General features: G+C 33.4%; 1 protein-coding gene across 4 annotated transcripts; it reads left to right on the top strand.

The window, feature by feature from the left end:
* Positions 1–10,561: 10,561 nt before the first annotated feature.
* Positions 10,562–15,183, top strand: LOC127733907 (integrase/recombinase xerD homolog). 4 transcript variants are annotated; one of them, XM_052243362.1, is made up of 3 exons: positions 10,562–11,451; positions 13,490–13,642; positions 15,023–15,183. In XM_052243362.1, the coding sequence occupies exons 1-3, from the start codon at positions 10,641–10,643 to the stop codon at positions 15,037–15,039; spliced, it is 981 nt and encodes a 326-aa protein (XP_052099322.1). In that variant the 5' UTR covers positions 10,562–10,640; the 3' UTR covers positions 15,040–15,183. The 4 variants fall into 4 exon arrangements, 3 of the variants coding, with proteins under 3 accessions (XP_052099322.1, XP_052099321.1, XP_052099320.1); XR_007997280.1 differs by having other exon boundaries at positions 10,562–13,642; XM_052243361.1 differs by lacking the exon at positions 15,023–15,183 and having other exon boundaries at positions 10,562–11,061; positions 13,481–14,883.
* Positions 15,184–16,080: the final 897 nt, after the last annotated feature.

Below are 16,080 nucleotides of genomic sequence, written 5' to 3'. Positions count from 1 at the left end.
GTGTCATTTCGACAACTCGTCCTATGTCAATGTGTTATCATCCTTAATCAAGCTTCTTGTTCATATTTTTCCAGATAAAAGGGAAAGCATTCGCTCTAGCAAGAAAGAAATTCTACTGCTTTTAAGATCTTATATTGCCCATCCAGGGGACTATGATTCAATCGTGGGTGAGATCAAAGAAAATTTGAATCACATGCAGCAATCCGTGAGAGATTTCTACCTCCAAAATGATACCAAAAAGATAAAGCAAAGGCTGCGGGAAAAATTCCATCGCATATCTGCAAACCGCCTAAAAGAAACAGATTTTGAAATTAGGTAAAACTGCATGTTGATTTATATTATTTATGGAGTCCGGTTGAATGTTATGTGCTTTAAAATCAATAGGAACTTAAATTCTGCTGTTCAAAAGTTCACTGTTTTGCGCTTTATGTTGAAATAAATTAAACAGGTTGGGACTTATCTGTCAAATGGTATTTTGTATGCTTTTAATTATCTAAACAAAAAGGTGCTGTTTCAATATTTTGAAAATTCAAGTGAATTTCACGCAAAAAATATCATGCGCGTGAGTTTCTCGTGAAACTAAAATCAAATCAGTTCAAGTGAACTTTACGTATAAGCTTATTTTACACTAAAGGACTATAATTCAGAAAAAAGATCAATACATGGATTTTTTAGGAAAATAAATATATGTACTACGAAACGGGAGAAAACCGGACAATCCATAATATTTGCCCCGTTTCTAAAGCCCGTAAAGATAAAATATTACATACCGCATCGTGAATATTCTTTACATCGATAAGTTTTAATAAATTTTTGTTATAGATTTTCTTGGGAAGTTGACGAGTTATTACAAGTCTAGATTTTATAGGATTTGACTGCACGATTTCACACTGGCCAAATCAAGACAAAAAATACATACATGTTCTGTATCTTTGATTTATACTAGTAGTTAGAAAACATGTTTTATATCTTTGAAAATATGTCGATCAATAAATTTACTAATTATATTATATTTAAATTTTAGGAAAGAGTTAGATGTTTTGCACCAGATGGAAACGAGAAATATCTCCTCGTCTTATAAATGCCGAAAGGTTTCGGACTTGAAATTGAAAGTTACAAGTGCTCACACCTCCTCACTAGAAAGTGATTCATCACTCCCAGACCCTTCAATTCCAGACCACTCCAATGATTCTCCTCCAAGCCCGTGTACCACCCTTATATCATCAAATACAACAACTAAAGAAGACAAGGAAGTCCCTGGTTCATCTGGTACCACCAGAACAGAACACGACGTTGATGAGGACGTGCAATTGATTGATAAAAGAGAATGAGAAAATGAAATCAACATACTTAAGTATCTCGTAAAAAAACAAAAGAAAAATGTTAGATGATGATTCATCTTCATCGTCTTCATCTTCATCTTCTGATTAAAGTCATATCAATATCAAATATTTTGTTTTATTCTATCTACTCAGTATTTAACAATTATGCTACTTATTTATTTTTTCAAGATACTCCGGAAATTTGTGGGTTCGATTGTTTAAAAAATGAACTTATATAATATGGTAAATATATTGCAATGCAGCGACAACAGGCAATTATACGTAGTCTCATTTTTTTCTTCACATACACAGCGTAACATATCAACATATTTTATGATCAACGTCGGTAGTTTGAAATGGTTCAAAGTTTTACATTTGTTTTGTTTCTGTACGAGGTCTGTTTAAAAATATTGACCTAAATTCGTTTACTTAAGGGGCCTCGGTGGCCAAGTGGTCTAGGTAGTTCTACTACTGTAATCACTAGCCTGTCACCACTGAGGTTGTGAGTTCGAACCCCGCTCGTGCGGGTGCACTCGACTCTAATCTTAATTGACTAGGATTGTCAGTTTTTCTGTCGAAGGTCGGTGGTTTTCTCCGGGCACTCCGGCTTATTCCACCAATAAAAACTAGCCGCCACGAAATAGCCCAAAAGTGGCGCTTAAAAGTAGCGTTAAACACCAACAATCAACAATCAATCGTTTACTTTATTTTAATGCACTTTACTACGATTCCTTCGACTCACATTGGTGATAGAAGCGGCGTTAAAAGCCAATAAATTATTATATAGAATAGGATTGCAATTCTTTACTGACAGTGTACATACACATTGTAAAGCAATACCGACCACCTAAATGTATATATGTACACGTCATGCGTTTCATATCCATCTACCCAATGTAGTAAACGACTTTTAAATCATATGAAATCGAAACAAACACATCAAGACTTTTCCAAAAATTAAGCCAGCTACACAATTAAAAACTTGCATTAGAAATTAATCAGTTGCCCATTTGCATTATTGAAAGTACATAAAATTGAAGCTCGGGATCACATACTGTTTTTTGGTATATCTGCAGATGCGTATACGTCGAGGTATATGATACGGTTGATACGTCTTTAAATGACCGACCTCTATTAAAATGATACAGGTAAGTACTTTGGGTTATAATATTGCCTTTCTCTTTATTTTTTATCTACCAAATTCAACGCTTGACTCAAAATGTCGTCCGTCTTATACCCGTCCATACTGACAACTGCATACAAGGAGCATGATGTTTTTACATCGCGATGACCTTGGGGTCATTCAGATGTATTGCTATCGCCTAGATTTCCATTATGTAAATTAGTTTTAGGTTTGTAACCGATCTATAAACATGGTAAATATGCGCACATAAACGAATGCAAAATAACATTCCTTATCGTTTGATATAAATACATCTCTTCAATGAATACTGATAAAAATATTTTTGTTTACAACATAAATTAAAAATATGAAAATGTTTTGTAGTTAGATATATATATATAAGTAAAAAATCATTGATAATATCAATGCAGACGTACCGAAAAATTGTGTTAAAGCATGCGGAAGAATATCTCAGAGAACTTTTTGCGAGGACCGGTAACTCTGTAATTGTTTTTGCGGGAAAATATGAATGCCTACTCGTATCCAATCTTAGAAAAATCGAATTTTTACAGAAAAGTGTCCACCATGTATACTGATTTGTATCACTACAATATAATAATTATTACGGTGAAGTTGAATTTCCTGTCATTTATTCATCATCCACGCACGAACTTGTCTCAGAAAAAAATATATCTCTGTACATTAACCTCAGTTTCAGGTAAAGAGATATGTTGTTTTTTTCTGAGACAAGTGCTTTTGACCATCCTCAAGAACTTGTGGTCATCCGATGTTCAGTACTTCAGTACTTTGTTTTTTTTTTTGTGATAAGAATGCACGAAACGGTCAACCTTGACCTGCTGATCCATATTAGCACCAGGATTTAACGGGAATATGCAAAACAGTAACTTTGACATTTGTAAAATCTAGTCACTTGTCAAAGTTTGAAAGAACATAGCCAAAGTAAGACTACTAGTGGAGTTTCATGTAAGAAAAAACGTTTTTCTTATAAATCATGGTTCGATTTTGTCAATAAATATGCTATCCGTTCTTTTTCATTTAATAATCAATGTTAACAAATATAGGGTTAAGCATTGGGTGTAAGTTAGTTATACACCTCTTGATACGGCGTGTCTGGATAAGAAACCCCTCCGGCCTCCGGCCGTCGGGGTTCCTTATCCAGACACACCTATCCCTCGGTGTATAACTATTACAGAAATTTTGGAAACTTTTCGTCTTTTTCTTAGAGTGAGCAAAACTTACGATACTAGACTTTCATATAAGGTTCATGTGTGGAGTAAGGATTGTTCTAGGTCATGGGATAAAAGCTGTATAAAGAAAACACAAATTTTAGGTATTGAAAATGTTATTAATGATACTTATTCCATCAAACACAAGCTGCAAGAAATAAAATCCAAACTCTGTGAAATAGATAACAAGAGTGCACACGCTGAAATGTCTCGCCTTCTTTACTAATCATTGATATTATGTTGATAGTCCTAAATATAAAGCTTTATTACAACTGTCACATAAACTTAACATTAACCAAGTAAACTAAAAATTGACCAATGAACCATGAAAATGAGGTCAAGGTCAGATGAACCATGCTAGGCAGGCATGTACAGCTAACAATTCTTCCATACAACAAATATAGTTGACCTATTGCTTATAGTTTAAGAAAAACAGACCAAAACACAAAAACTTAACACTGAGCAATGAACCTTGAAAATGAGGTCATGGTCAAATAAAACCTGCGTGACTGACAGATAGATCATAAAATATTTCCATACACCAAATATAGTTGAACTATTGCATATAGTATTAGAAAAAAAGACCGAAACTCAAAAACTTAACTTTGACCACTGAACCATGAAAATGAGGTCAAGGTCAGATGACACCTGCCAGCTAGACATGTACACCTTACAATCATTCCATACACCAAATATAGTAGACCTATTGCATACAGTATAAGAAAAACAGACCAAAACACAAAAACTTAACTATAACCCTATAACCACTGAACCATGAAAATGAGGTCAAGGTCAGATGACACCTGCCAGTTGGACATGTACACCTTACAGTCCTTCCATACACCGAATATACTAGACCTATGGCTTATAGTATCGGAGATATGGACTTGACCACCAAAACTTAACCTTGTTCACTGATCCACGAAATGAGGTCGAGGTCAAGTGAAAACTGTCTGACGGGCATGAAGACCTTGCAAGGTACGCACATACCAAATATAGTTATCCTATTACTTATAATAAGAGAGAATTTAACATTACAAAAAATCTTAACTTTTTTTTCAAGTAGTCACTGAACCATGAAAATGAGGTTAAGGACATTGGACTTGTGACTAACGGAAACTTCGTAACATGAGGCATCCATATACAAAGTATGAAGCATCCAGGTCTTCCACCTTCTAAAATATAAAGCTTTTACGAAGTTAGCTAACGCCGCCGCCGCCGCCGCCGCCGGATCACTATCCCTATGTCGAGCTTTCTGCGACAAAAGTCGCAGGCTCGACAAAAATGAGTGGGTTGAAAAATTTTTATTGACAGAAATGAATGTAACGGTAATAAATGACGTATTTATAGGGAGTATAAAAATGTTTTAGGATTTAGTTCTTATGTAAAACTAGTTCGTAGTATGCAGCATAGACGTGTTTTGTCAAATTTTAGAAGTGGCTGTTTACCACTGGCAGTTGAAACGGCTAGATACACCAAGCCAAAAATTTCTTTAAATGAGCGTACTTAGATATAAGAAGATGTGGTATGAGTGCCAATGAGACAACTCTCCATCCAAGTCAAAATTTATAAAAGTAAACCATTATAGGTCAAAGTACGGTCTTTAACACGGAGCCTCAGCTCACACCGAACAGCAAGCTATAAAGGGCCCCAAAAGTTACAAGTGTAAAATCATTCAAACGGGAAAATCAACGGTCTAATCTATATAAAAAACGAGAAACGAGAAACACTTATGAACCACATCAACAAACGACAACTACTGAACATCAGATTCCTGACTTAGGACAGGTGCAAACAATTGTAGCGGACTTGTATATATTGTACAGAGAATTGTGTTGAGGATGAAAAACATTTTTTGTTAGGGTGCCATTTTTATGCAGATTTAAGATATGATTTAATGAAAAAAATCTGGTGATATTTGTGAGACTTTTAACGATCTTGATTTACAGGACAAATTTATTTTCCTAATGTCAAATGATGCAATTCAACCATTTTTAGCAAAAACTTTACATCACATGTTTTATCGAAGAAGGTATTGTGTGTAATGATATTTTTAATGCATAAGTTTTAATTGTTTTATGATATGTGTTATTTTTTAAAGTGTCTCATAAGTAAGTAATTTGGCTGGGTATCAGTATTTTAATTGTAATATTTAATTTTTAATTGCATATCTCTTCATCTCTTCTTAGTGTCTTATCAAAATGCATGGAACGCTATATTTATAAACATATTTATAATTACTTAAGACAGAATAATATTTTAACGCAAAACTAGTCAGGCTTCACAAGGGGGGGGGCTCTGCTGTATATATCAATTAGTACATTTTTCGAATGATATTGGAAAAGCTTTGGGTAGTGGCAAAGAAACACGTGGTGTGTTCTGTGACATAAGTAAGGCATTTGATAGAGTTTGGCATAAAAGTCTTCTCATTAAATTACAGAGATATGGTATATCTGGAAACGTACTTAAATGGAAAGAAAATTATTTGAATGGAAGGTCTCAAAGAGCAGTTGTAAATGGTTCAAATTCTGACAGGTTGTCCACTAATGCTGGCGTTCCACAAGTTTCTATAGTAGGTCCTCTTTTGTTTTTATTTATTTATTACTGACATAGTCACTGATCCAAAAGCCAAAATTAAGCTTTTTGGTGACGATCCAAGTCTATATTTAACTGTTGATAATCAAGTAGGAGCTTCTGAAATTCTCAATAGCGATTTGAACAAAATTCACGAATGGTCCCAGAAATGGCTTGTAAAATTCAACCCTAAGATAACTAAAACCATGATTATTTCCCGTAAAAATGCAAAACCTTATCACTCACCTTTAAACATGAATAACGAAGAATTACACGTAGCCGAAAAGCACAGGCATTTAGGAGCATTTTTTCTAAAAATTCTATAGTGTGTATCAATTCTTTTTTTTTTTATAAATAACAGAAGCCATACTTTAAATATTGTACAAGTTATAAGTGAATTTTAGTCAAATTACAATTTGTACAAAGTCAAAATACAAATTATAATTTGTACAAAATGATAACTTGTACACAACATATATATGTTATTTTGAAACTACGCCTTTACAACGGGAACAAGCGCCGGCGGGGGACTGTCGTAAATCAATTAGTAGATATTTCGAATGATATTGGAAAAGCTTTGGATAGTGGCAAAGAAACACGTGGTGTGTTCTGTGACATAAGTAAGGCATTTGATAGAGTTTGGCATAAAAGTCTTCTCATTAAATTACAGAGATATGGTATATCTGGAAACGTACTTAAATGGACAGAAAATTGTTTGAATGGAAGGTCTCAAAGAGCAGTTGTAAATGGTTCAAATTCTGACAGGTTGTCCACTAATGCTGGCGTTCCACAAGTTTCTATAGTAGGTCCTCTTTTGTTTTTGGTATTTATTAAGGACATAGTCACTGATCTCAAAGCCCAAATTAAGTTTTTTGGTGACGATTCAAGTCTATATTTAATTGTTGATAATCAAGTAGGAGCTTCCGAAATTCTCAATAGCGATCTGAACAAAATTCACGAATGGTCCCAGAAATGGCTTGTAAAATTCAACCCTAAGATAACTAAAACCATGATTATTTCCCGTAAAAATGCAAAACCTTATCACTCACCTTTAAACATGAATAACAAAGAATTAGACGTAGTCGAAAAGCACAGGCATTTAGGAGCATTTTTTCTAAAAATTCTATAGTGTGTATCAATTCTTTTTTTTTTTATTAATAACAGAAGCCATACTATAAATATTGTACAAGTTAGAAGTGAATTTTAGTCAAATTCTGTACAAATTGTAATTTGTACAAGCACTTTTTGTACAAATTACAATTTGTACAAAGTCAAAATACAAATTATAATTTGTACAAAATGATAACTTGTACACAACATATATATGTTATTTTGAAACTACGCCTTTACAACGGGAACAAGCGCCAGCGGGGGACTGACACCTGCATCATCAAAACATATTCCTGTTTGAATGGTTTACACTAGTCTTTTTGGGGCCCTTTATAGCTTGCTGTTCGGTGTGAGCCAAGGCTCCGTGATGAAGGCCGTACTTTGGCCTATAATGGTTTACTTTTACAAATTGTGACTAAGATGGAGAGTTGTCTCATTGGCACTCATACCACATCTTCTTAAATCTATATAGTATTTACAAACAACGTATATGATTGCAGTAAAACATGGTACAAGATACTTGTAAATATTCAAAAGTCTAATAATTACATTAACGCTAAAATAACATAATACATAACAGTAACAAGTTCATATTCATATATTATTTGAAATCTATCTGTCGTCCATAAAAGACATAAAAACTCAAACCTTAAAACTGAAAACGTTCGCACACAGTTCATGATATTATACAACTGAAATTTTATAAAGTAAAAAAGAGCGTTCATTCATAACGTCTGTAAGAGATTTGTTCCAGATCACCTATCATGAACTGTATTTGTGCTAAGGGCGGCAACTCTGAAAAGCAGATATCCATTTTTAAAATATCGAAACATGCTTGTATGTCAGTAAATGTTGTTTTTCTGATAGACGAGAAAGAATGACAACCTAACATAACGTGAAAAATATTTTCGGTCGCATTTGAGTAACATAACTGACACTCATTGTTTGTTATAAGATTCATCCGTTGGAGCGTGGCATTTATAGGCAGACAATTCGTTCTTGCCAAAAATTTTAGCCTCGTTGAGAGAAGGTCGGCAACGTTTGATAAATATAATTGCTTACGTTTCACAACCACAAATGATTGGTACAAGTTTAAACTACTCTTTTCTAAAATATTGGATAGTTGTGTATTTGTCGTTTCGTTATCATAAAGTTTATTAAAGATATTAACGTTTATGTTTTCATTTACATAATGGTCAAGGCCAGCAGTCTATAGAATAATTTCGATATTTTCTATATATTTCCATTCACTACATTTTAAAATTATAATTTCATTTAGGATAATTTTAGACAAACGATTATCAGGCAGGTTTTTTAATCTAGCGAAGTATGCAATTCTTTGTCTATCCATAAATCTTTTTATTGATTCCCAGCCAAATTCAGCTAGTAGCGCACATTTAGGGATATTCATTTTTCTGTTTAGGATAATTTTTCCCACTTTATATTGAAAACTTTCTAGTAATTCGGTACATCTCTGGGAAGACGGGAACCATGCTGAACACCCGTACGTCAGTGATGGTCGAATAGCCGACATCCACAGACAATGTCCAAAATTTATACGATTAAAATCCCCATGTTCACCTAAAATACAAATTGCATGATTAATTTTCCGTTGAAAATTTTCTTTCAGGTACTACTCTATATGGTACGTAGATTTAAGGGATCTTGAAAAATATATGCCTAAATATTTATATTCATTTACTTCTTCATTGAGATCATTCCCTTAGTACATGTACCATTTTTTATTTGAGTCTTTCTTTTTACCTGTAACCAGAACCTTCGACTTTGATGAATTAAATTTTAAGCTTTATTTTGAGACAAATTTATGAGCTATGTTTACAAGAGTTTGTAGCTCATCTATCGTGTTTCCTAACAGGACAATATCATCAGCGAAAAGAAGACAGTTAATTAATTCAGAAGCGATGCTAATACCCAAATTTGCCTCCTTAAGTATATCGCATAGATCAGTCATTAAAACGGAAAAAGGTGTAGGGGATAAAATGCATCCTTGTTTTTAAGTATTTCTTAGTTTAGAATATAGCAAAGTGCTCTCGACCAATGAAATTGTAGGATTTGACGTCACTTAATTGTGAAGAATGAATGTAAATCATGTTCCGTTCGTAGTAAGAGATTATCCTATTATTTGGGTCTATTTACAGATTAAAACAAAGAGTTTCTATAAATGAGTTACAACTGCCCCGAAGCACATTTATAAATCAGACTGAAAGGATTAATCACACAGTGATTGAAACTGACTAAAAGTTGAATTTGTGAAACAAACAAAAAAATCAAAATAAGTTGAAGTGTACTGGTGCAGTAAAATTTGTACCTTTAATGTTATTATGAAAATATTAATAACTTCAAATTACTAAAGACTTAAACAAAATTAAAGCAATGCAAATAAAAAGAAAGAAAAAGTTTTAATATAAAAATAACCTAAATTTTTAGTTTTCCAAAACTCTGATTACTAGACCAGCGGCTGGGAAGAATAGTTATTTCCAATATTCCGATAAAATAAAAAAAAATTCAGGAATTTTATTTAAGTTATGAATATATTTAAAACTTTTAAAGGTAAGGTATTTTATTTGAACATTTCTATGACATAATAAAATAGTAATGTATTTATAAAGGTTACTCGGGAACACGTGTATTTGTTTACTTTTAACACGTGTGTTTAAATCAAAACATGTTTATGTTTAATTTGATTGGACCATCAGTAAGTTATTACCGGTTTAAGTTATATCAATCATGATAACTTCATGCTAGAATTTTAGCGCTAAAATTATAATAAGATATCTAGAATTGTCATTCGAGGTACGCCTATCCGACAGAAAGGTTCGTTTTTTCTTAAATCGCCACTTGGTAAAATGTCCGAATCTTCTCCACGTCTGGAATTGAATGAAGACATACTACTCGAAGGAGATAATAGTTTACCGCCACCTAATATTCATAAAGCAGCTGATAAGTCGTCTGATTTGGTAGATACTGTAGAGCTTTTTAAGACAATTTTAGACAGCAAGTTAGGTGAGTTGAAATCTGAACTCATACAAGAACAAGATTGCCTTAAGAGAAAAATTAAGGAGGACGTCACTCTAAAATTTAAGGGGGAAGGAAACAGAATTCAGTACACCTTTAACGAGGAATTATTAGACACTGTTAATAAACTTTCAAAATTCATCCCTAACTCCAATACTCAAGCCTATAGATTAGTTCTTGACATAACTGATAAGATCAAAAGCCGTAATAAGAAAATACGCATAGCTGATGCTTCCCCTGCTGGTTGGGGAACCGTTAGGGAATACGAATCCAATGCCGTGGCTTCAGATTCTGAAGATGAGAGAAAGATACGACAAGCTGAGACCAGAGCTATCCGTACCTCCAAGGAGAAGTCAAAATCTCGCCAGCAACCTTACCCAAAAAATCCGCCTCGTCAACAACCTGCGGAATCTTATGGTAACCCTGCTTACGCTCAGCATTATCAACGTAATCAGCAACAGCCCTTTCGTGGGAGCTTCGCAAGGCGTGAGCCTTGCTCAATCGACACGTGCCACTACTGCAAGCAACAAGGCCACTGGAGAAAAAACTGTCCTCTTCTCGCCAGTCTCAGGTCATCCAACAGCAACTCCACAACCTACCAGAAGTAGTAAAGTAGGGCCTGAACGTCACTCTCCAGTCATTGTGAATGATAAGTATTTAGACACTATTAATGACCAATTTTCTACATGTTTTGTTGATAACGATTATATAGAATCTTTTTTAGATCAAGTTCAATATTTTGAAAATTGTCAGTCATATGATAAATTTAAAGGGGTGAAAGGTAGATTAGCTTGTCATGTAAAGTATTGGGAAAATATAGGTGCTTGTCCTTTTGTGCTTGATACAATAAAAAATGGTTATGTTATTCCATTTATAGATACACCTTTTAAAATGTACCACAGAAATAATAGATCAGCACGGCAGAATACTGAATTTGTCACAAAGTCAATTGAAGATTTAGTTCAAATAGGTTGCGTAATTAAAGTGCCTTTTCAACCATATGTGGTAAATCCATTGAGTGTTGCTACTCAAAAGTCCGGTAAGAAACGACTTATTTTAGATATGAGTCAATTGAATAAACACATAAAGCGCGAAAAAATAAAATTTGAGGATTGGAAGTTAGCTATACAATATTTTGACAAAGATATGTATCTGTTTAAGTTTGATTTAAAATCTGGTTATTTTCACTTAGACATATGCTCACAGCAACAGACTTTCTTAGGTTTTCAGTGGGAAGGTCAATTTTATTGCTATACTGTTTTAGCTTTCGGAATTACTACCGGTCCGTACATTTTTACTAAATGTTTGAGGCCACTAGTAAAATTTTGGCGTGGAAACGGTATAAAAGTTGTTTTGTATTTAGATGATGGATTTGGCATGAGTCCAGATGAAAATACATGTAATGAGCAATCGTCCTTCGTAAAAAGGTCTTTGATTGATGCTGGTTTCCTTATTAACGAGGAGAAGTCTGTTTTTAAACCTGTTACCGAGTTAGAATGGTTGGGAATAGTTTGGAACTCGAAAGAATACAAATTATCTATTACTCAACGTCGAGTTGACGATTTGATTTTCTCATTGAATGTAATTTTGGCTAAATTTCCCTATGTTACAGCTAGATCTTTAGCTCAGGTTGTAGGTAGAATTATTTCTATGACTCCCGTAATCGGAAATGTGGCTAGAATTATGTCAAAGTTCTGTTACATGGAAATTGAAAGTAGAATTGGGTGGGATATTCCCATTACAGGGTACAAACCCGTCGAGGTTTTATCAGAGTTAAAGTTCTGGTTAGAAAATGTCACCATGATTAACTATCGTAATTTATGTCATTACAGTAAATCTTCTGTTGTCATATACTCAGATGCTAGTAATATTGCCGCTGGTGCATACACCGTTGAATTAGAAAATAAGATTTTCCATAAGATGTGGACATGTAGTGAAACGGTACAAAGCTCCACATGGAGAGAGCTGAAAGCTATAGAGTTGGCCCTTTTTTCTTTTAAGAATAGTTTCACAGGAAAAACTATAAAGTGGTTTACTGACAATCAAAATTGTGTCAAAATTGTTAATTCGGGAAGTATGAAAGAAAATCTTCATGTTATAGCAAAATCTATTTTTTCATTTTGCATTCAAAAAGGAATATCAATTGACATTCAATGGATTCCCAGAAAAGAAAATGAAAAGGCTGATTATATCAGCAAAATGGTTGATTTCGAGGACTGGGGAGTCACACATATATTTTTCAATTTTTTAAATGATATGTGGGGTCCTTATTCGATTGACAGGTTTGCAAGTGTCGAAAATAGAAAAGTTATGAGATTTAACTCCTTATTTTGGCAACCTGATTCTGAAGCAGTTGATGCATTTTCTCAAGTTTGGACCAATGAAAATAATTGGCTAGTTCCACCAATTAATCTTGTGATACGATCGATTAAACACATTATAGCTTGTAAAGCTCGAGGCACGTTAGTTGTGCCTAAGTGGATTTCTGCTGCATTCTGGCCTTTGATATTCGATAAACATCTGATTTATCAAGATTACGTAAAAGATGTTATTGTGTTTAAAAATACTGATGGTATTTATAAGCAAGGTTCGAATAAGAATACGATATTCGGAATTGAACCGTTTGGTTCGCCAGTTTTGGCTGTTTTGCTAGATGCATCTTAGACATGGCCCTAATATATATAGATATATTTTAGCAGGCATGGTCTGTTTGTGACATGGCCCTATTATATATATAGATATATTGTAGCAGTCATGGTCTGTTTGTGACATGGCCCTAGTATATGTATATTGTAGCAGGCATGGGTGTTTATGTTGACATGGCCCTAGTATCGGTAATGATATTGTAGCAGGCTTGGTTTTTTATTTGACATGGCCCTAGTATCTATAATGATATTTTAGCAGGCATGGTAATTTGTTTTACAGTTTATGGCCCTAGTATCTATAAAGATATTGTAGCTGGCGTTGAAATATTTGAATATATATTATATTTTACTGTGTATAGAAATCTGAAATATGCTAATAATTCGTCCTCTGTATATGTATATAAAATGTTATTGCAATTTTACGTTTTTCAGATATTTTTTCAGTAGGACATTGGTCAGACTTTAATTCACAAGTTGCCTCTAATAATGATCTCAGCAGTTTGTTCAAACAGTTACCAGAATTCCTTCTTTCGTCCAAGGCTGCGAGTACTCAGAAGAAATATAGATATGCCTTCAATTCATGGTGTAAGTGGACTAGTCAATATTCTTTTTCACCATTGCCAGCATCTCATTTACATATTTCTTTATATTTAATTCATTTGTCTGAAACTGCAAAATCGGTTTCAAAATTAAATGATGCTTTTTACGCCATAAAATGGGCACATAAATTAGCTGGCGTTGCTGATCCCAGTGAAAATAATCTAGTTGCATCTGTTCTTGAAGGGGCTCATAGAAAAATAGGTCATTCAGTTGTCAAAAAAGAACCTATCACACCGCATATTTTGAAAAATATTGTATGTAAATATGCTAATAATACTTGTAATTTAAAAGATGTAAGAATAGCATGTATGTGTTTATTAGCCTATGCTGGCTTTTTAAGATTCTCCGAGTTAGCTAACTTGAGAAGGTCTGATATACAGTTTTCCCCTACTTACCTTACACTTCATTTAGTCAAGAGTAAAACTGATGTATATAGGGAAGGGAAAGATGTTGTCATTTCAAAAACAGGGAATATTACATGCCCGGTAGATGTACTTCAGCGTTATCTAAAGTTAGCTAACATTCCTGAAGAATCGAATGATTTTATTTTTAGATCTATTTGTTATTGTAAATCTTTGAATATATACAAACTTAGAAAGAGTAGTCATATTTCTTACACCAGAGCCAGAGAGTTATTGTTATCTGCACTTGACAGTTTAGGTCTTGATAAAAAACAGTTTGGCTTACATAGTTTGAGGTCAGGAGGAGCTACTGCCGCGGCAGAAGCTGGAATAGATGACCGGTTGTTTAAGAAACACGGGAGATGGAAAAGTGATAAAGCCAAAGATGGTTATGTTAAAGAGAGTATACTCAACAGATTGTCAGTATCTAAGAATTTAGGATTGTAATTTATATTGTTTGTCCCCCCTTTTTCTTTATGTCCCTTTCTTTATCAATCGAAGCTTTCTGTGCTGTCGGGGCGAGCTGATAACCAAAAACTGTGTTGAGTTTTTACTTTGTAAATGCTTTATGTTCGTTTGAAGTATTGAATAAGAACATAAATGTATTTATAAAGGTTACTCGGGAACACGTGTATTTGTTTACTTTTAACACGTGTGTTTAAATCAAAACATGTTTATGTTTAATTTGATTGGACCATCAGTAAGTTATTACCGGTTTAAGTTATATCAATCATGATAACTTCATGCTAGAATTTTAGCGCTAAAATTATAATAAGATATCTAGAATTGTCATTCGAGGTTCGCCTATCCGACAAAAAGGTTCGTTTTCCCACCCACCCACCCCTTTTATTAAGACTTCATAGGAATGTGAATCAGTATGTTATGTAGAAAATAGTTGATAAAATACATGTATGTAAATCGAAATGATTTTTTCTTCAACTTATAGAACATTTTTCTATTGTAGATTGTGTTTATATGTGATGGCAGCGGTCGATGACAGCAAATTGGACATTTGTTTATTGTTTATAATAAAAATAAGCTTTCTGTGCTGTCGGGGCGAGCTGATAACCAAAAACTGTGTTGAGTTTTTACTTTGTAAATGCTTTATGTTCGTTTGAAGTATTGAATAAGAACATAAATTGATTTAAAAACCCGGACCAAAATATTGGCTGTGAAATAGACTTAGTTGTAACTCAAATGTATTTATTGATTTAAATTGTAAATAAAAAATAATTACTCACTAAAATATAATATGATTTACAGTCATACTCACAATCAGGAAACATATAAAATGCCTACCTTTTCTTTGTACTGTTGTATTACCTAATATCTATAACGCTTTTTTTTCAATATTTCCCAAATTATAAGAAAGTCCTTACATCACTAAAATTAATCAATAAATTACACCCCAGTTCTATTGTTATACTTCATAGTTTCTATTTCTGAAACAAGTGTAAATTGAGTAGATCTATTGTTACGAATAACAATGGATTTTGACCACAGGGTGTGACGAGCGGTGTTTCTGGAAACCCCTACTTCTACATCCCGAAAACAAAGTCCATTGTTATTCATTACAATAGAAATTGATTATTTTCTAAATAGCATGAACATAAGAAATTACTAATAGTGTTCACTACAAGTTGTTTCAAGATATTAAAAAACACATTTTAGGAAATTTAAATAGCGAAAAAAATATTAAGCATCTATTTTATAATATAAAAAATTCTTCAAGGGAAAAATAATTTGATTGATAGTGTTGAAAATCTAAATAAAATTGATCGCGAAAAAAAATTCTGACTCCGACAAATAACGATAATGATAATGTGGTCTGTATTCTAGTAGGGTACCGTAGATTCATGTGATATATTTTTTTCTTTGATTTCGCGGGAAAAGGTGAACCACGAAAATAAAGAGGTAGGGGCATCGATGCCCGGTTTTGGCCCAATAAAAATAAAATGTTTGAAAACTTTTCCAAATTGGAACAAAATGTTTTGCAATGCATTGTTTCAAGAAATGTAAAGA

This window comes from Mytilus californianus, unplaced genomic scaffold, assembly GCF_021869535.1.
Source record: "Mytilus californianus isolate M0D057914Y unplaced genomic scaffold, xbMytCali1.0.p SCAF_3, whole genome shotgun sequence".
NCBI lineage: Eukaryota > Metazoa > Mollusca > Bivalvia > Mytilida > Mytilidae > Mytilus > Mytilus californianus.
The sequence above is the reverse complement of the archived record's forward strand: the minus strand, read 5'-3'. Positions and strand labels throughout refer to the sequence as shown.